General features: G+C 59.7%; 1 protein-coding gene across 6 annotated transcripts in view; it reads right to left on the reverse strand.

Moving 5' to 3' along the window:
- The window catches only part of CAMTA1 (calmodulin binding transcription activator 1), an 894,875-nt gene that overhangs the window by 81,134 nt on the left and 793,850 nt on the right, over window positions 1-19,891 (reverse strand). For all 6 annotated transcript variants that reach the window (XM_027110324.1, XM_027110321.1, XM_027110323.1 and 3 more), the window contains 3 exons: window positions 12,678-12,818; window positions 9,344-11,184; window positions 3,660-3,786 (listed from right to left, as the gene is read on the reverse strand). In XM_027110324.1, the coding sequence (XP_026966125.1) occupies window positions 3,660-3,786; window positions 9,344-11,184; window positions 12,678-12,818 (2,109 nt within the window). The remainder of the gene's footprint in view (window positions 1-3,659; window positions 3,787-9,343; window positions 11,185-12,677; window positions 12,819-19,891) is intronic.

Below are 19,891 nucleotides of genomic sequence, written 5' to 3' on the forward strand. Positions count from 1 at the left end.
TCATCTTTGAAAGACATAATTTAGATCAAGCCACTCCCCACTTAAGACTAATGGCTTCCGTTGCAAGTACAACCTAATCAGACTCCTTCTTATGACTTAGAAGGATGGACATGATTTGTTCTCTTCTATCTTCTCCAACCTAGCCACCTCCAACTCACCCCACCTTTCTATTTCTTCAACTTACCAAACCTGTTTCTGCCTCAGGGCCTTTGCACTTCCTTTGCCCTCTGCCGGATGTTTTCCTCCCGTGCTTCCCATGACCAGCTCCATCTCATCATTCAGGTTGCAGCCTAATGTCCCAGCCTGTGAGAGGATCTGTCCAAAGGAACGTCCCTTTTCCCAAGTTACCTTATCACATGACCATATTCTAGTGTTTTCTCCAGTGATCTTGGTTATTTCTTTGTTTCCTTGTTTGTTTTTTCATCTCCTACAGTAGAATGTAAGCTCTGTGAGAGCTGGGAGCCAGTCTGTCCTGATCACCTCTCTATGCCCAGGGCCAAGGTCAGTGTCTGGCCTGTTATGGCCCCTCAATGCCTGTTTGTCGAGTGAACGCAGTGCACTTGCTCATCTCATTTTGAATTTCATCTTTTGCCTTTGGTGACTCCAAGGAATCCAGCGTGAGGCTGTCCAGAAGCCCCCAGACAAAGTCTTTTTGTTGGGGGGCTTCCTCCATCTTCTCCAAGGACCAGGTTGCCTTTCCTAAATCCCAAGTCCTCCTTCACCACTGCTTCACCGGAGCTCACTGGCTTGAATGGGTTTTCTCCCTCCTGACCTTGGAACACTACTGGAATCTTGCAAGAGGCAGTTTCCATGCCTGTGTGTCTTCTGTGGCCAGTGATGGAGGGGGAGCCGCCCAGAACCATGTTCTTGGTCAGGGTCTAGTCTCCCCAGCTGTTTTGCCTGGGCATGTGCACGAGGCCGGTGGGCAGGGGCCATTTGCACCCCCTGTGCCCCCTCTTCCCATGTCATTCTAGCTCCTCAGGTGACCTGGCTTGTGCTCCCAGGCCCCTGAGCCCTTCTTTTAGGTGAGGCCAGTTTGGTTCTGGTTTCAAATGTCCTTTGTTTAAGATCAGCTCCAGGTTCCCCAAGGCTTTGGGAGACCCAGGGAAGAGGTCCCTGAGCAGCCAGCATTGTCCAAGGTGCATGACCAGCTCCTTCCTGGACTGAGAGCTCCTCGCGGTCAAGGTTAGAGTTAGGGGCTGGGTCCACTCCAGGCGCCTACCAGTGCCTGGCAAACTATTTGACGAATGAAGAAATGAACGAATGCATGGAGCACCCAGTGCTCTCTCACTGAGTGACATGTTTTAGTTTGGGCCTCAAAACAAGGATGTCCAGAAAGGACGCCCCTTCTTTGTGGTTAGGGGTGGAACAGGGCGGGGCCCCAGCCCACAGGCTGCCTGAGCCTCTCTGGGTCCAAGATGCAAGATGTTAGGGGAGCCTAAACCACTAGGAGGCATAGTGACCTGGGCAGACTCTCCTGCCAGCTCTGGGACCAGGAGAACTGCCTGCTGATACCTAAACAGCCCTGGACCCCTCTCCCAGCTCCCCTCCCCGCAACCAGGACTGAAACAGCAAGGCCTCACTCATGCGCAGCTCCATGAATTGAGCATGTAAGCCAGGAGCTCCCTGGACCCTCATCTCAGCCCCTTGCCCATCTGGCCGGTGGTTTCTACAGATGTAGAAATGGGGACTGAGAGAAGTCAACCTCCGGGCTCACGTCACCCGACGGTAACTGGCTGATCTGGGAGGTGCGTGATGTGACCGTTCCAGCACCCAGGATTTGCCAGGTCCTGGCCTGGGACGCCATCCAGATGGTATGCAAAGGCCAATCTTTTTTTATTTTTTTGGAGGGGTCGGCTAACTCAGGACAGGCGAGGTCTGGGTCTCCAGCCAGCCAAGAACCAGGTACAGGAAGCGGCATCTATTTATAGGCTGGGCCAGTCCCTTTCCAGCAGCAGGTGATAAGTGGATAGTTAAGAACACGCTGCCCCTCCCCCTACCTCCCCAGTGGAGGTGGGGGGCTGCATGAGCCACACGCGGCCCCGAGCTGTGATAGGCTGACCCGGCCTGGCTGGCGTCAGGATGGCTGCGCTCCAGCCCCAGGAGGGCTGCTGGGAGCCTGGGAGCAGGGGGAGATGAGTGCGAGCCAGCCCGGCCGCTGGCGGGGGCAGGGCCAGCAGAGGAGGCCACCACAGGCACCAGCCCTGGCTCCCTGGGATGCTTGCGGTGCAGAGACCGCTGCATTCAAGCGGAAGCTGAGTATGTGAGCCCAGCCCTGGAGCAGCGGCATTCTGCCCCGGTGGGCTGCGTGGGGAGATGGGGAGAGAGAGAGAGAGAGAGAGAGAGAGAGAGAAGGTTGTTCCATGTCAGCTCGGGAGCCCCAGGCTAGGGTGATGGTGCTGGGTAAGGCAGACAGCTCCAGCGGCCAGAGGTTCAAGCTGGACCGCCCCAGGTGAACCAGGCCCCTGGCACGGGCCAGCTCTACTCCTGCCCTGGGGACCCCGTGGCCCCACTTCTCTTCCCCACCCCTGGTCCTCCACGGGGAGCGTTCTCTCTCTCTCTGTCTCTCTCCTTTTTGTCGGCTGCAAATAACACGGAGTGGGACCCTCCGCCCTCCCCGCCCGCCTCCTCGCCTGCCTTTCCGTCCATCATCTGGGCCAGCTGGACGGGTCGTCCCTGGAACTAATGATGCGTATGAGGGGCCAGTCAAGGGGTCCTCCCAGCACCAACCCAGGGAACAGAGAACGTGAGCAGATTCCTTCATGAACATCCACCCCTTTTGGGGACGTGCCAGGCACTTTTTGAGCCCTGGGGGACACGTGGTGACCAAGAAAGACACAGACCCTGTCCTCATGGAGCCAACAGGCCAGTGGGGAGGAGGTAATGGTCAGAGGCCAAGGGCAAGTTGACCAGGCAGGGACACCAAGCTACGCCCAGCCCGAGTGATAGGGACAAGGTCAGAGCCACGGGGACGGCCCCCGGGGCCTCCGGTGCCCGAGAGCCAAAGGAGCCGATGTGCCTGTGCCTCCTTCTGGCCCTGGGGTGGCTGGCGTCAGCAGCCCCTCAAAGGAGTTCCTGTGAGTTATTCTCAGTCTGACGCCCCCTCCCCTGCGGTCTGCCAGGCCTTCTCCATCCCTCTCTGACCCGCTCTGTGCCGCAGGGGACTGGCCCCGTGGACCGCATGGCCTGGGCCCTCTCGTCCTCGTGACTTCTGTGTGGCTTCAGCTGTGCGAGGCATGGACGGTGGGGAGAGAGGGCGGCATCGTGGCCCCGACCCCAGACGCGGCTCCTTTTGGGGCCCTTCTGCCCGCCTGGCTCTCACCAGCTCCTGTAACCCTTCAGGTGGAGGGTGATTAGAGCTTCCTGCTGTGACCAGTCCTGGGTGTGTCACCCTGGCTCATTGGTCGTCTAAGCAGTCCTCCATCAGGTTCTCTTCAAAACCCAGCCAAGCTCACCTGTGTCCCCATCTATCATGCTAAGGGGGCCATGAGTCCAGAACAGATGCCATTATGATCGCTGATCCGGGACCCACTCCTTCACCGTGGAGGAAACGGAGGCCCAGAGGAATGACACAAGTTGCTCCAGGTCACCCCCTCCAGGCTGACTCGGAGTCCAGCGCTCTGGGGCCCTGCGGCCTCTGCCGGGAGGCGGCCTCTCACCTGGGCAGTAGCAGCGGAGCACCCCGGGCTGAATCAAGGACGCAGGCACTGAGATCTGGTCGAACAGGCAGCTGTAATTATTGCTGGCTTCTTGCCACGGGCCTGTGATGAGAACCTTCACTCCTCCCTGGAGGGAACAGAGACCAGCGGGGGGCAGAGGTCAGCCCCAGAGGGAGGGATGAGGGACACAGGCCCCCGTGGCTGCACCCCCAGCCCATGTGCTTGTGGAAAATGCAGACTGCCGATTCCCGTGAGCCCTACTTTTGAGAACCACTGTTTCAGGACTGTGGTGGGAAGGAGGCCCCCAGCCTCCCCCCCACCCCCGGCGCTCTCAGGGGCCCCCAGACGCTCCTGGCCTTCCTCAGCTGGCACCCAGCACGGGGGCCACCAGTTCGGATCCCTGACCCCCTCCTGGAAGTGGAACATTCAGCTCCAGGCAGAAGTGAGCAGAGTTTTTCAAGCTTTTCCCCCCAGGATGCACCTGAGAACTGGCGGGGGGTGGTGGGGAACCCCTGAGAGGAAGTGGAGGGGAGGGAAGGGGCTTTCTCTGTCATTTGCTTGTGGACAGATTGTGTGAACTCTGAGCTACGGAAATGGGCTTGAGCACCTTAGTGGCCTGCAGGGACTGGACGTTCTGGCGGGGAGATGAGGGGAGACCCGGGATGCCCAGGGTGTGGTGGGGATAGCCGGGGCGGGGGGGCAGCAAAGAGGGGCTGGATGAAGAAGGCAATGAGAAAGAAAGCAGAACAGAAAACTGGAAGGAAGGCTCAGAGCTGGAGGGGCTCAGAGGTTGCCATGGTGGCCAGACGGCCCCCTTGCTGTGTACAGACACAGTACACGCAGGCACCAATGTGCTTACAGCCTGGCTGGGCTGCAGCTGCTCCCACAGGGTGAGAGCCGGGGAGTGGGGGGAAGGGGGATGCAGGAGTGGGGCTCAGATGACCTTGCTCAGCTCAAGGGGAGAGGGCCCTGCCCCCAAGGATCCAAGAGGCCCCCAGGCGCAGGACAGCACCCGAAGGGTACAGGCGCTCCCTGACCTCTGGCTGCAACCAGCCAGGGCAGCCACAGAGCAAGGAGGGTGGCCTTACGTCTCGGTGCCCCGGGCAGTCCTGTCTATTGTCTGAGCTTAGTGATTTAGCCGCCTGTCCTGCCTGATGCGAGCAAGGAGGTGTAGGTGCCCTACTCAGAGCTCAGACAGCTGAGGGGAAGGCCAGGTAACTGAGTCGGGGAGGCCTGCCCTGGGGGTGCCGAGGGTGGGCTGGCTGTCCTCTGGCTCTCCTGGTCCTTCGTGAGCTCCAGCCTCCTCTCCCGGCAGGGGGCCAAGCTCTGCCCAGGACGGGGTGGAGAGCACCACCTAGTGTCTAGGCAGGAGAAGGTCGAGCGGCGCGCCTCCTGGAGACTGGGGGGGTGGGGGGTGGAGGGGGTGAGGAGTGCGGCCTGAGGCCCTCCTTCCCCCACCTCTCCAGGCCAGAGAAGCCAGACCCTAGTTCTCCCGCTGCTCCTAATGCCAGCGAGACGTTCTCTCCTGCTCAGTCCCCCGTTCTTGGGTGACCTGTCCTTGGCACTGGCCCATCTGTGCTCTGGAGGGACCCCGGCCTCGACACAGGACTGGCTGTTGAGGTTCCACACAACGTTCCTGGAAGCAGACCTGGCCTTGGGCATCAGCAGTAGGAGGGGGTGTTTCCAGGGATGAGGTGGAAGTGGGTCCCTCACAGCCCAGCACAGAAGGGAGCTTCCCCTACGGAAGGGGCTCTCCCAGACTGGAAGGCCTTCCACCTGTGCTCTTGGATGGGCCTTCCTTCCTCTGCCTGGAATGGCTGGAGAATTCATCTTACTGCTAGACAAGCAAAGTTTGGAGGGTGGTAGACAGAGCTCAGGACCAGGAGCCAAGGGCAGGAGGCCTGCCTCTGCCCCTCATAGCTGTGTGTCCTCAGTCTAGTGGCCCAACCTCTCTGGGTGGCATTTGAACTTTAGGGACCCTCTGGCCTTGACATTCTTTGGTTCTGATATATGGCTCCACAGAGAGATTTGGAGTTCTGTCGGAGTGGCGGGGCTGGAGCCAGCATCCTTGGGCCCACGGGCTGGGAGTGGGCTCCTGGCTGGGAGATGTACCATATGGCACAGGTAGAACCTGACTTCGGGATGCCTGGGGGCACCAGAGGCCAGCTCAGGGCACGATCCACCCTGGATCCTGGGCAATGGAAGAGCAGTGTCTTCAAAAGCCCACAGACAGTTACTCTGTGAGAAAAAAAGAAAGAAAGAAGGAAAAAAACCCCAGTAACCCCAATCAATAGCTGCTAGCATGAAGCCAGGGCTGCTGTGAAGAACAAAGGACTGCAGAAATTACTGGAGAACATCAGGACCTTCTCCATGGAAACTGCTGCGGGAGGGGCTCAGCAGCCATCCGTTCAGGAGACGGTTTCCATGGCAACATCGGCCTGGCTGTGCTGAATCGCTGTGATGCGGGCACCTGACAGCTCTAATTGCAGCCTCCTGTGCCTGGTGCGGCAGGAGTGTCCGTGGAGGGAGATGACGCAGAAGCATTTGGGGGAGGAGAGGCAGCAACACATGCTATCTGAGGTCTCTGTGCCCTGGGAGCCCTGAGTAAAGGACCTGGATTTCTGATGCCCCTAGGGTGGATCCTGGGGGCCCAGGGGCACCTCCAGCATAGGTGTGTGTGTGTGTGTGTGTGTGTGTGTGTGTGTGTGTGTGTGTGTGCAGGTGAAGAGGCAGACAGAGCAGAGGGGAAGCGGGAGCAGCCTGTGGTGGGGGAGGGATGCTCAAGAAGAGACAGCAAGACGGCCCTGGCCTTAGCATCCCTGCGAAGTGAGTGCCTGGGCACCCTCGAAGTTTAGAGCTGGGTGAGGGTGCCAAGCGACTGGCTAGATCTGGGCTTCTGACACAGGTGGCAGGCAGGCTTCTTCCCAGTAGAGAAGGGGAGAGGGCGAAGGGTACCATGCCAGCCGGTGGGGGCGGTGCTATGAGGAGAGAGGAAGGACGGGGGACAAGATGCTATCTCCGGCTGGAGAACCCAGGAGGGTCGGCCCCTGCTGCTGGACTGGGTGGGGGAGGATGGCGGGGAGGGAGCGGCCGGCAGAGCCGCTGGGGCCTCAACAGAGGCCTCTCCGAGCAGCCACGTTGGGCTCCAAAGGGCCCAGCTGGTGGCATTTGCGCATTTCCCAAATCGAATTGAATTTGAGCTGCTTTTGTTTCTGGGTAGCTGGAAGCATCCAGAGCTTCTGGAAAAGCGGGGCTGCCGCTCCCTCTGCGAGGCGCCCGGGCCATCTTTCCTTTCTCGTTCCCATGCCGCCCTCGCGTGGCGAGCTGCTGAACTGACTTTCTCCGAGGTACAGTTTAGGGATCTGCAGGCCGGCGCTCCGATACAGGACGGAGAGCGCCAGGCCTGCCAAGAGCCCCTGACCAGTGCCCGCAGGTCCCGGCGGCTGAAAGGAGGGCCTGGACCTGCCCAGGGATGTGCACTCAGCTCACAGGTTGAGTCCCGGGATGAAAAGCTCCTCCTGCCAAAGGACACGGGCACCGGGGTGCCTCAGAGCACCCTGAGGAAGGACCAGATCTCCAAGGTCGGAGGACTTGGAGGGCCTTGAGGCCACCCCAGCTCAGCCACGTGCAGATCAGGACACTGAGGCCCAGGAGGCAGGCCCGAGAGGCAGGGCCCCGACTCCCAGCTCTGACCTCCTCGAACCCCAGTCCCAGGCCTCCCTCCCAGCCCCTGGGAATTGCTTTCTTAATCCCCGTGGGGAGCCAGCTGCTGGGCTGAGCTGACCTTTCACCCCAGGGGATGGGGTCACAGCGAGCCACACCAAGAGGAAACTGAGTCAGTCTTCTGGAGTCTTGGGGGTCCGTGGTGGTAGGGGGAGTCCCTGGAGGTGGGTGGAAGAGGCAGGGCTGCTGGAGCTCTTCGCTCAGTCCTGACAACCCAGTGAGGAAAGCGCTCGTGTTGCCCCAGTCTTAGAGACAGGAAAGGCAGCGACCTTCGCCCAAAGTCACCACCGGCTAGTAAAGTGGGGGGCAGGATTTGAATCCACACTGTCCAGCCCCAGCCCCGTGCCCCTCACCACGTAGGGCAGTCACCTCTGGACACCTGAGCTGTGATGAGCCTGCTGCCCGAGGACACAGTGCACGGGCAGAGCAGCTCTTACACCTGCTGTATCTCTGGGATGCTCCTGTCCCAAGGGGGGCCACTACCTGGGCTGATGTGGCATCTGAGAGCTGGGGGCGTTCATACACAGTGAGCAGTCTCTTCGCCACGGCCGAGGCAGGAGGACACGTAAAGGAGCACAGTGGGCCGTGAGTTGTGATGGCCACAGAGTAATAACCAATAACATAACAATAAACTATTGATTACTTACTACGGGCCAAAGACTTTACCAAGAAGCAAGTACTATTGTCACCCCCACTTGATAGGTGAGCAAACTGAGTCACAGGGAGGGAAAATCACAGCAGAGGCAGCACTGACACCCAGGGGTGCCCCCTGAGACATGCCCTCCCCCCTGGGCCTCAGTGTCCCCTTCACCAGGGCCCGGGGGAGACTGGGAAGCCGACACGGGCTCTCAGACATGCTGCGCTTCTCAGGGAACCCCGTTAACCCTGTCCCAGCTCGGGCATCGTCCTGGGAGCCCCTGCCAGCACCTGGGGCTGGAACGTGCACGGTTTTAGCCGGCATTCCTGCTCTGCCCATGTCAGAAGACCTTCTGCGTGGTTTGCATCGCTGCCTTGAGGTACCCCATGAGCTTCAGGGTCTCTCAGGAGCACCCTTCCCTTGGTGTCTTGGGCAGCAGCCCCTGCGCTAATGTCTAGGGAAGGTGGCAGTGGAGCCACGGGAGCCGTGGGCAGCCACCTCCCAGGGGAGAAAGTGCTGATCGGGGCCCCCATATGCTGCTCTCCAAACACCTGGCAGGCGCACTGGGAGGGGTCAGGGATCGTGTCCTATTGGGCAGCAGGAGGTTAGGGAACACTTGGGCCACTCTGTCCCCTTCCTACGCCATTCTACTTCAGAGGAAAAGCAAAGGTTCCTTCCTTAAGCACCTGGGCCACCGTGGCAAGACCTGGGTCGTCCTGCGGTCCCGGGCTTTGGAGCAGTGATTCTCAACGTCAGATCTCAGCCCCCCCGGAAGTGAGACAGACTGTGGGGTGGGGGGATGTCTTTGATTTTGCGGAGGCTGGATATACCACCAAAATCTCACAGATGACTCTTTGGAAGCTGTACCCTCCCTCTCAATTTGATGGGAATTTGTTTTTGCTTTGTTCTGTGAAACAAATCCAAAGCAATGGATACAGATGGTCTATAGTGGTGATTTCCAAAATTTTTTCCAGCAGCCCTAGGATGCTTTTTTAAAAAAAAAAAAAGGCAAAGCAAAACATAGGTGGAATCTTAAGACATCGGCCAGGTGACAGCGGTGACAGCAAACATTGCTCTGGCAGAGTTGGGAGGGCCACCTGGCCTCCCAGGAGACCCCTGATTTTAAAGCTACTTGCTCCTGTGAGGACTGAGAACACCAGAGAGAGCGGGGGTATTTCGGGCACCATGGGGACAGAGGGAGGGGACAACTGCACGGTCCAGAGCTTCGAGGGAAGGGCAGCCACACGCAAACGAGCATCCCTTGCTGGGTGCTGGCGGTGGGCAGGTGAGGCTGGTGCGGGAGGCTACGGCAGTGACAGCTTACCTCCGGGTAAGACCACTCTGGGGAGTAGTCGGTCACCATGAACACCCGTCCGCTCTGCTGCAGCATCCCCAGGGTGCCCGGGGCCGAGGCGGCCGAGACTACCTCGGCAACGTGCATGTAGGCCATGGTGCTGGCCCCGCCCTCGGCGCTGCTCAGCTGCAGGCTGCCCTGCTGGGGGCTGCAGCAGGGGAGGCACATCTCTGCCTGGGTGAAGGGGGCACGGGCCCCGTCCTCTGACTGCGAGAGCGCCGCGCCATCCCCCGACACCAGCTGGTGCCCGTAGATGGCGCTGCCGCCCCCCTCCACGGAGATGAAGTCGTTGATCAGGTCGGAGAACTGGTTGCCGAAGGAGATGTCGAAGTGGTCCAGGCTGAGCTCCATGTTGGAGGCGTTGCCCAGGCCGGGCTGGGCCACGGGGTAGAGTCCCTGCACCACGTTGCCCGGGAGGAGGGGGACGCCGCCGGCGCTGCGGATCACCCCGGTGGGCTCGGGTTGCAGGTAGTGCTCGGAGCTGCAGGCCTGCAGCTCCCCGGACTTGATCAGGCCCTCGCCCCCTTCGGCCACCTGCGAGGTCTCCATGGTGACCTCCCCTTCCGCCGCCATGGCCTGGAAATTGGCCTGAAACTGCATGAGGTGGAGGGAAGACGTGGACTCAATCCGTGTCTCCACGTGGCCGCTGCAGGAGCTGGTCTGTGACGATGCCTCTGTTTTCACCGTGGGCATGACAAAAGTGCCCCCAGAGTCACCCAGGCTGCTGTGGGCGTTCTGCTCAATGGGGAGGGGCTTGCTGGCGTCCTGCAGGAAGAAGCTCGGGGAAGGGGTCTGGTGGACGTGGGGGCCCGTCTGGCTGAAGCTGGACGTGTAGTCCTTGTTGGAGTCTATTGCACTGAAGTCCATCTGCTCCAGGGTGGTGCTGGGGCTCAGGCCACCGCCCGACGGCAGGAGGCTGGAGCCGGCGCTCAGGGTGAGGGAGCTGGAAGCCGCGGCCGCCGCGGAGGAGGAGTAGGCCTCCTTGGCCATCTGCTGCTCGAAGGAAGTGTCCTCGGTCTTAATCTCCTTGGTCAGGACGGTGGTGAAACCGAAGCCCCTCTCCACTGGTGGCGAGTGCCGGACGTCGGCGCTGACCATCTCGGCTTTCAGGCCTCCGCCCCCGTACGTCTGGCCTTGCTTTGGGTTATTGAGGAAACAGTCAGGGTCAAAGTTCATGGTGGTTTCTGGAATCTTCCGGCCCCCGTCGAGGGTGGTGGAGAGGACGAGCTCTTCGGACACGTTGGTGGGCAGCATGGACAGGCTCTCCGAGCTGCCCGTGGTAGGGAAGGCGAACTTGTGGCCGTCGGAACTCACGGCCAGGACGAGGCCCTGAGAGGCGTCGGGCGACAGGAGGTGTTGGTTGGGGCCTGCGGTGGGGGACATGGTGTACACGGCCTCGTTGGTGACCTCGGACATGAACACCGTGGCGCTCTGGGACAAGCTCCCCATCACGGAGGCCACCGCCATGCTGGACACGCCCGTGACCACGGGGCTGTCCGCCATGTCCGGGTCGCTGTTGAGCCCGCTGCTGATGGAAACGGGGGAGCTCTGGGTGGTGTCGGGGACCTCCACCTGGTTGGTGGAGGAGACCTCTGTGCTGTTCTGGTGCAGCAGTACCGGCTTGGCCACCTTGCCGTTCCTCTTCTCGCGGCTCAAGCCCTTGCCGTGGCTGTGCTCGTGCTTGCCCTCGGACACGTCGTTGTGCTGCACCTCCGCATGGCCCCCGTAACCCCCCGTCCGCGGCTCCACCTTCGGCGAGATGATGCGGTGTTTGGCACTGTTACACTTGTGGTGCACGCTGCTGCCCGCTCCTGCGGAGATCAGAAGCGCAACACGCGCGCACGCACACGCACACACGTGCACACACACGCACACACACACACACGCAGAGCGTCAGAGCTAGGACTGCAGTGGGCCCCGTCCCTGAGCGCTGGGGTCCGGCAGAGCCCAGCCTGGGAGTCCAGGCTGGCCCTGGCCCCTCGGGGCTGCCGTGGGACGGACACTCAGGGACTCAGGCCATCTTACCCCACCCCGGGTTCTCAGGTGCCCTAGGAAACCACCGTCTGGACTGGGGGGCTTTGTCCCCGATGCTCCTTTCAGATAGTAATTGAAGAGCCCCAGTGCATAGGAGGCGGGGAAGGAGAGGCTGGGGAGAATGCCGTCCTCCAGGAAAATCCTTCCCACCTTCCGAGGCGTACTCACTCACTGGAATGGCTCAGTCTGGGATGGTGGCCGGGGCCTTCTCCCCTCCCCTGAAACTTTTCAGGCCTGTTCAGGCCACAGTGTCCCAGGAAGCCCCTCTGGGACTGAAAGCCGGTGGTTGATGGTAGGGGGCTGGGGGTGCGGTGGGTAGAGAGCAATGTACTCTCCCTGGACTAGCTCTTAGGCCCCAGGACCAAAGAGGGTTCTAGACTTTATTCCAGAGGCAGAAAGGTATTTGGGGCCACCCCCCACCCCCACTCCATTTAGCTAGCCCGGGCCTATCCTCGGCTCCTTGTGGGATGAAATCCTTCTGAAGACCTGAGCGAGGACCCAGCCCTAAACCCCAGTTCAGTGGCAGAGAAGAAAGAACCTCAGGCTCTGAGCGTTTCGGAGCAACTTGCACTCGGGGCTCTGCCCCCTGGCCTCCACTCCTGTGTGATTGTCATTCCACCTGATAAGGGTGACTCTGCTTTTGATAAAAGGGTGAATTCTCCCCTGATCCAGTTACAGACTCACCAAGATCCCTAAGTATGTGAAGACTTCGCGGAGAAGTGACGTGACCCTCTAATGGCAATAGCTAATTAAGGCCGCTAGGGAGTGAAGGACCACATTTCCAAGAGCAAATACCATCATGGGAAACACAGACACATCAGGACAGAGGATGGGGGCCGCTCTACATTCTTGGAGGAGACAGAGGTGGAAGCAGGAGGTTTAGCTTGAGCGGTCGCACTGACTCAGGGCTGATCTCCCAGAAAAGCCTGTGTCGGCCCGGGGACCCGGGCTTCTGCTGCTGCTGCCCGAGATCCCAGGGCCCGGAGGGCACCTGCCACGGGTGGATGTGGACAGAGACCCAACCCTGTGCACTCCTGACTCTGCTGCCCACGTTCCTAGAGGGCGCGCCTCTCCGGAAACTGCTCTCTCCTGCCCAAAGTGGGCTGCCCTCCAGCCGCGCCAGCCCCGCTGGGCAGGACGAGGGAGAGTTGCCCTGGGTGCTGTGCTGTGGCCTGGCTCCTGGCTGACCCCTCTCCCCTTGTGGTCATCACACCCACTGCCTGGCAGCGCCCCCTCTGCCCACGTGCCCGCTGGGGGCGACCCCGCTCACCCAGGCTGCCAGTGCAGAGGCAGTTGTGGGTCCGTGGCTGTGGCTTGGTCTGGTGGCTGTCAAGGATCTGCTGTACCAGCTGCTCCACCGAGAAGCCCGAGCTGCTGTTCCCGTTGCTGCAGGTCCACTTGATGCCGTGGACTGTGGGGAGAGAGGCGGGGCGGTCAGAGGTCACGGCTGCGGGGGGAATCCTGCGAGGGCCGGGACCTGGGCCCACCCTGAGCGCGGCCCCCTCTCTGCTGGGACGCTGGCTCCAGGCACCATGAAGGGATGGCCGTAAGAAGTGGCAGAGAGAGGAGGGTAGAGAAGGGAGGGCCAGGCTGCCCCACCAGACTCCGCCCCCTGGACCTCTGTGCGCCCCCTCTGCCTCCCGTCCTCCTTTCCTGTGGCGCATGGCGTGGGGGGGGGCAGTAGACGGCCCAGGGAGTTGCTTTTTTTTTTTTTTTTTCCGCAAAGACCAAGTACATCGGGTGGCTCTTCCAGGGGTCCTGGAGTGGAGGGGACAGAGAGCGAGGATGGGGAAGGAGAGGTGCCAGAGGCTGAGGGACCTTCCCAGACCGCAGGTCGTGGAGATGTGGAGACGTGGTGGAGGCTGGGGAGAATGGCTCCCATCCCGGCGGGTGGCGGAGGGGGAGCGCTTCAGACTCCTGCTCTCATCAGACTTCCCGGCCTCGAGGGATGGCAGATTGGGCACAGCGGGTGCCCCCCGATGGCCCGCCACCCGGACGGCCGCCCTGGGGTCCTGGCTCCACCCTCCTCAACCCTGGAGCCCTGCTGTCCCTGGTGTCAGAGTGGGGGACCCAGCATGACTGAGGGCGGGCTCCCCACCTGCCTGCCTGGGTGTGTGGACTGACTGAGTTTCATGCCCGCTGTATTCTCTCAGCTGGAGAAGACCTGGCTGAGAGGCGGGGGGCTGAGCCTGGGGGGCCTCTCTGGTGGCTCTGGGGGGCCGGGTCCAGCGGCAGTGAATCCACAGCCCCGGGGCTGGAGCTGGTGCCTGGGGCTTCAGGAGTGACCCAGGTCCCTATGAAGGGGGTGGATGGTGGGAGCTGGTGTTCTGAGAGGGGGAGCAGGGCATCAGGGCACAGGATCAGGTTAGAGAGAGGCCAGGGTCTTTGCCAGCACAAGAACAATCTGCTTTCTCCTGATCTCACGTGGACTCCATGGGAAGAACTGTCACAGCTCGCAGAGCCTGCCTTTGCTCTCTGAGGGGCACAAGGAGACACACAGGGAGAGTCTGCACAGCGCGTAGGAGTTGGGTTGGACTCAGATGTGGATTGGAGTCCAGGTTTTGTTCTGTACTTGCTGTGTGAATTTGGCCAAGTCACTAAACCTCTCTGAGCCTCAGTTTCCTCACCTGCAAAATGGGAATACAAGAGTATCCGCCTCACAGGGTGGCCCGGAGGAAACCCAATCTCCTGCCTGGCACTCCGTGTGGACCCCGCCAAGAGTAGCTGTTGTCATAACCGTTAATGTTGATGATGGCAACGACGACGACACACAGCACGCGATGCCGGCCTTGCCCTGGCAGCTTGGCCGATGCTTTGGGAACAGGCCTGGGGAAGGCAGCTTCTTGCTGTGACCTCCACAGGCGGCTCAGCCTTGGAACGCTGCAGGGAGAGCTCCACGGCGCCGTCCGTCTCATGCCTCAGCTCCTTGTGTGCTCCTGCGCTTTCATGTAGAACTTCAGTGGTTTTTCAAAGAAAACCCCGGTGTGAGGGTCGTGATCTGCTGGGAACCCCCTGAGGCTGCCGCTTCTCTTCTCCTCTCCATGCACCTGCCCAGGTGTTCGCCCAGGATCCTCGCCTCCACTCCATTCTGATGAGGCTCTGGCCCCTCGGGAGGTCTTCCTGGCTCTGCCGCTCATTTCTTCAAAAGCGCTGGGGCCCCAGCCCTGCTCCTGGAGAATTCTGGCGGGTCATTGAGAGGGGACGGTGGCTGAGTGGCTTCTGCCTCGAGCTAGCTCCGCTGCCTGGATTTGAAGTCGTGGGCGCCTGTTTGGAGCCCTGTGTGATGCGCATGCCCAGGGGTTGGGTGTTTGCAGCCCACCTTTCTGCAGGTGGATGGCACCGCCCCTTGGGATCCCTCGGGGAAATCTCCGGCAGCCCCAGGAAGCTTGCACTCCCGCTGGCTCAGGCAGCTGGAAGGGACAGCCCAAGCCAGGGGTTTGCAAACCTCATCATAGCTGCGGAGCACTTTTCGCAAATAAACCTCTACCTGGAAATCCAATATGGAAAACAGATCATAGCAGAAGGGGCCTGGCCCAGGCAGGACTTAGGGGTCAGGGCGTGTCCTCACACCTGGGCCCCCCTTAGCTGAGGACCTTTTCCAGAATCCTCATTTTATAGATGAGAAAACAGAGGCTGAGGGTGGGGGCCAGAGGGCAGGACCCAAACCGCTGTACACAGATGTCCTGTCCCAGCCCAGGGGCTCCGGAGGGGTGCCCGACTTCTCTTGAAAGCTCTGCGCAAGTGCCTCGCATGCAGTCAGGATGGCACACACAGGGCTCTGTCTTAGGCCAAGTCTTTAGATTCTGCAAGTGTGAGACCAGAGGCATCTCCAGAGTCATCACGGGCGCTTCTACATGTGCAGGACTTGGAGCAGGGCTCCTTGCAAAGCCAGACCAGGTGTCCTCAGGGAACCCTCTCCCGGCCCACCCGAGTCTGAACTTGAATCTCTGGAGACGTGAGCTAGGCTCAGGCAGCCCCACCTCTGGCTTCTGGCTGCAGGACCCCACCCCACCCAAAGGTCTGGGGTGCTGGCGTTGGGTGGGCTCGCTAACCCCCGGACTGCCCGTCGCCTCTGCTGGAATGTTCTGGCATTTTGGACCAGGCCCCCCCAGTGCTGACAACTGCCGCTCAGACCAGCCTCCTCCAGCCCCCGTGCGGGCGCCGCTCCTGCGTTCTTCCTGCTTCTTGTTCGTCTCCTCATGTTGTGAAGGTTATAAAATGAAAACCCAGTGAAGGGTGACAGATTGCAAGCAGAGAATTTCTGGATACTTAATGCAAATTACCTACTGTCTTAGCGCATCCAATATGCAAATTGCCTCCCTCCCCCTCTGGTGGGGGAGGGGAGAGGAGCCCCCTCCTCGGAGGTGGTGAGCTGTTAGTACCGAATATCAAATCCTATCAAGACGGCTTTTAACATGTCACGCTCCGCTTCCCGACACGTAATGAATCAATGGGAAAGGAGATTTCTATTGGGAAAAGCGTGCTTTATGGAAGGAAGGTTGATACACATGCACGCTGGCCCCCTCCCCCTCCACTGCCTCTCCTCCTTCGTAAAAGCAGCTAAAGGGAAACCCATTGAAGGTACAGTTGGTGAAAGGTAAGGTCATGAACTGGGGCGGAGGGCACAGAAGGAGAAAAGGGAATAGCCCCCCGCCCCCCCCCGCCCAAATCACCTCTTTGTGGCTCTGGGCCACATCATCCCCTCTGCTCTCTGAGTCTCGGGGGAGGGCTCCTCATTCCCAGGCCACAGTCGGCCGCCTGGGGGTGGGGGTGGCCTGAGTGTTTCCCTCCGAATCCCTGGCGGGGGAGCCTCTAAGTCTCCCCATGCAGGAGGTCTGGACGGTGCTCCCGGGCTGCTCAGGTGATGGAGGGGGACCTGCCTTGTGTGCCCAGGAAGGCCGGGGCAAGGAAGGTACCAGAGAGGGAGAAGGCGGGCGTGGGTGACTCCTCACAGGCCTGCACAGGACAGGAGTGGCCAGAGGGCCACACTGGCCAGAGGAAAGTGGGATGCTGCAGGGTACTTCTGCGGCTCCGCCCATAGTTCTGCTGCTGCCCAGGGACCCCGCACCTGGGCCCGACACTGGCTCTCCCAGGCGGAGTGCAGCAGGCCCCGTGGGAGGACTGGTCTGCAAGCCGACGGTGCTGACGTGGCCTGAGCACGACACTCACCCTGACGACCTACCAGAGCTGGGCAGCCGGGCTAACACTAGTCTGAATAATCAAACGGAAATCAGTGACAACAGCATGGGGCCACGCTTGGGAGAGCATCTTCTGATGAGCAATTCACCCAAGAGGCAGCCAGCCACTGGGAAGAGTGTAACAGAGATCTGGAGGAAGGGGCTGGGGAAGGTATGGGGGTGAATCCTCCACCCCCACCCCTGCCTGGGGCCAGCTGCCAGCTAAGGGCCACTTGGCTCATGCCTGCTCCATCCCAGACTTGTGGGGGGTTGTAGGTGGAGAGCTTTGGCCAGGTAGGCTTAACTAGACCCCAGGTTGAGCTGCCCTGTCACTCTGTTATGGACAGAATTGTGTACCCCCCCAAAATTCTTAGGTTGAAACCCTAACCTCCAATTTGAGTATATTTGGAGATAGGGCCTTTTGGAAGATAATTAAGGTTAAATGAGGTCCTAAGGGTGGGTCCTTATCCAACAGAACTAGTGTCCTGATAAGAAGAGGAAGAGACACCAGGGGCGAGCGCACAGAGGAAAGGTCATGTGAGGACACAGCGAGAAGGTGGCCGTCTGCAAGCCAAGGGGAGAGGCCTCAACAGAAACCACCCCTGCCCACACCTTGATCTTGAACTTCCAGCCTCCAGAACTGTGAGAAGTAAATGCCTACGGCTTAAGCTGCCCCATCTGTGGTGTTCTGTTATGGGAGCCCCAGCTGGCATCAGGGTTCAGGCCTGAGCCCTACATGCCCCTGGGAGAGACCCACCCTGCCCTTGTGCAGCACACGTTGGGTGTGTATGTTTGAGGGGCACTGAGATCTTTCCAGAGTGCCTCCTTTTGAAACCGAGCAGGACCCTGTGGGGCTCCTGGGCACAGAAACCTTTCTGTCCCCCATTTCTCGTTTGTAGGGAGCAGACTCCAGACTCCATGGCCTTCCCTGGGTTCCAAAGGGCAGATCTGAACAGTTGCTAAACAAGGGAGGAACAGCCAAACAACCACCTGAGGCGAGATTAGAGGAACCAGAGAAGCTCATCAAGAGACCACCTGAGACCAGATTGGAGGGGTGCAGCCCCTGCACACACTCTAATCTTATCAGCAACCCCACGCTTGAACTATTGCTATAAAACTCCTCGTCAAATCCTCCCGTGTTGGGACATGGAGTTTTTCGGAGCAGGAGCCCGCCGTGCCCCCCTCTGCCTGGCGAAGCAATAAAGCTGTTCTTTTCTGTTTCCGAGATTCTATTCGGCGCCGGTGCACAGAGGCTGAGCTTTGGCACCACTTTCACTGCCCCTTTAAATCTTACCCTTCCATCCAGCACATGCCAGCTCAAGCCTCATCTCCCCCTGGAGGCCCTCCCGGTTGCTCTAGCTCTCCTCCCCACTGGAGCCACAGTCTGACTCATGGGGACAGGATGTTATCGAGGGGACCTTCTCTAGCCCCCATGCTTCGAACCATGCCTGGCACATAGCAGATGCTCAGCGAAGCCTGGTGGAGTGAATAAACGAATGGGTGGTTTCTCAGTCACTCAACCCCTCTCCAGCACTGCTCCCGTTTTGTTTCATCCATTCATTAATTCCCCCAATGAACTGTAAGCAGAGCTCATATCTCAATAATAATAACAAAAATAATATTTACTGAACCGACACTACCTGCTAGGCATTGTGCTACGTTCTTTATATGTTGACTCCATTATAAAAAGAAATAAATCACGATAATATCTACCCTTGACTGAGTATCTACTGTGGACAGGGCACTGGGCAGTGGTTCTCCAAGGGTGGTCCCAGCTGCCGTGAAATCACCTGGAAATATGTTAGAAATGCACATTGCCAGGCCCCATGCCGCCCTGTGATGAATCAGAAACTCTGGGGAGGAGGCCCAGATCTGTGTCCTACCCTCCAGGGGAATCGACGCTGGCTCAAATTTGAGACCCATTGGTCTAGAGATTACATCTCTCATCTCTCAATGATCCTTTGAGGCTGAATTATTGTCCCGTTTCATTAATGTGACAACCAAGACTCAGGAAAGTTGTGGAACCTGCCCAAGGTCACTCAGCAGATAAGTGGGGGTGGGGAGGGGTTGCCGTTTCCACTGAGCCAACTGCCTCGGATGGGTCTTCCCAGGCTGCATCCCTCCTGGACCGAGGAATGGCCGGACGGTTAATCACGGGCCGGGGAGGGAGGGCTACTCCCATCAGAAGGCCGAGATTCTTTCTACTCACTTCACTTCCTAGAGAGAGGGATGCCGTGCTTTCCTGGGGGCTGGTGAGTGTGCAGGAAACCCAGACCCCCTGGGGCTAGGCCAGGTTCTGTCCCCCAGCCCGCCGCCCACCCAGCTGTCTCCTGCCCTGACTACGGAGGGTGCCGGCTGCCTCTGAAGGGCCAGGTGGGCAGCCAGGCTGGAATGTGCGGCCACCCAGACCCGAGCAGAGGAAGCTTGCCTTGGGCCTCCCGAGGGTAGGGCAGGAAGTGAGAGGCAGGGCCTGCTGTGCACCTGCTCTTGGAGGAGAAGAAGCGAGAGAGGGAGGCCCGTGGGAGAACATCTCAGCATCTGAACCTGGGCCGCTGGGGTTCCCGGAGGGGTCCCCGGTCTCGTTCACTGAAGCCTACCGGGGGAAGTTATGGGAAATTTCTATGAAAGACAGGAAGCCCGAAGCAAGACTCTTCCCAGAGAACGTGGGGATCGTGGGAGCAGTGTTTGGCTCCTTGCCTGGATTTCTAGTCATTGGAGGTCGGATGGGGTGCGTAGGGGACACCGAGTCACAGATGGGGCTGGGATGTGTGTGGGGGGCCCAGAGGCGGTCTTCTTGGTTGTCCTCGGAAGCCTCAAATGCTTCCCGAGGTGGCTGCCCCAGGCAGTGATAGAATTCTCCTGAAGGGCAGGGAGAACCTCTGAGCTCAGTGCCTGGCTAGCGGTACAGGAGGGACGGGCTGAGATTCAAGAACATCCGGAGCCTGTCGGGGCGGGGGCGGGGGGGGAGTTCCCTAGCCATCCAGTGGTTAAGACTTTGCACTTCCACTGCAGGGGGCATGGGTTTGATCCCTGGTCGGGGAACTAAGATCCCGCATGCTGCGTGGCAAAATAAATAAGTAAATAAATAAATAAAATGTTAAAAAATGCAAAACAAAACAGAGCCTGTGGGAGACAGGCCAGCAGGACCACGCTGGCCAGGGGTCAGGGGCCCCAGTGGCCGCAGCTCTTTTCCTCACATGCGTGTGATCTTGGGAAGATCTTTGATTCCTCTTGGCCTCCGTTTCCTCATCTGTAAAATGGGTGCCTCCCACGGGTTCACCTGATGACACATCTCTGTTCCCCAAGG

The sequence above is a fragment of the Aethalodelphis obliquidens genome, unplaced genomic scaffold (assembly GCF_003676395.1).
Source record: "Aethalodelphis obliquidens isolate GAN/ISIS:26980383/991018 unplaced genomic scaffold, ASM367639v1 scaffold9, whole genome shotgun sequence".
In the NCBI taxonomy this organism is placed as follows: Eukaryota; Metazoa; Chordata; class Mammalia; order Artiodactyla; family Delphinidae; genus Aethalodelphis; species Aethalodelphis obliquidens.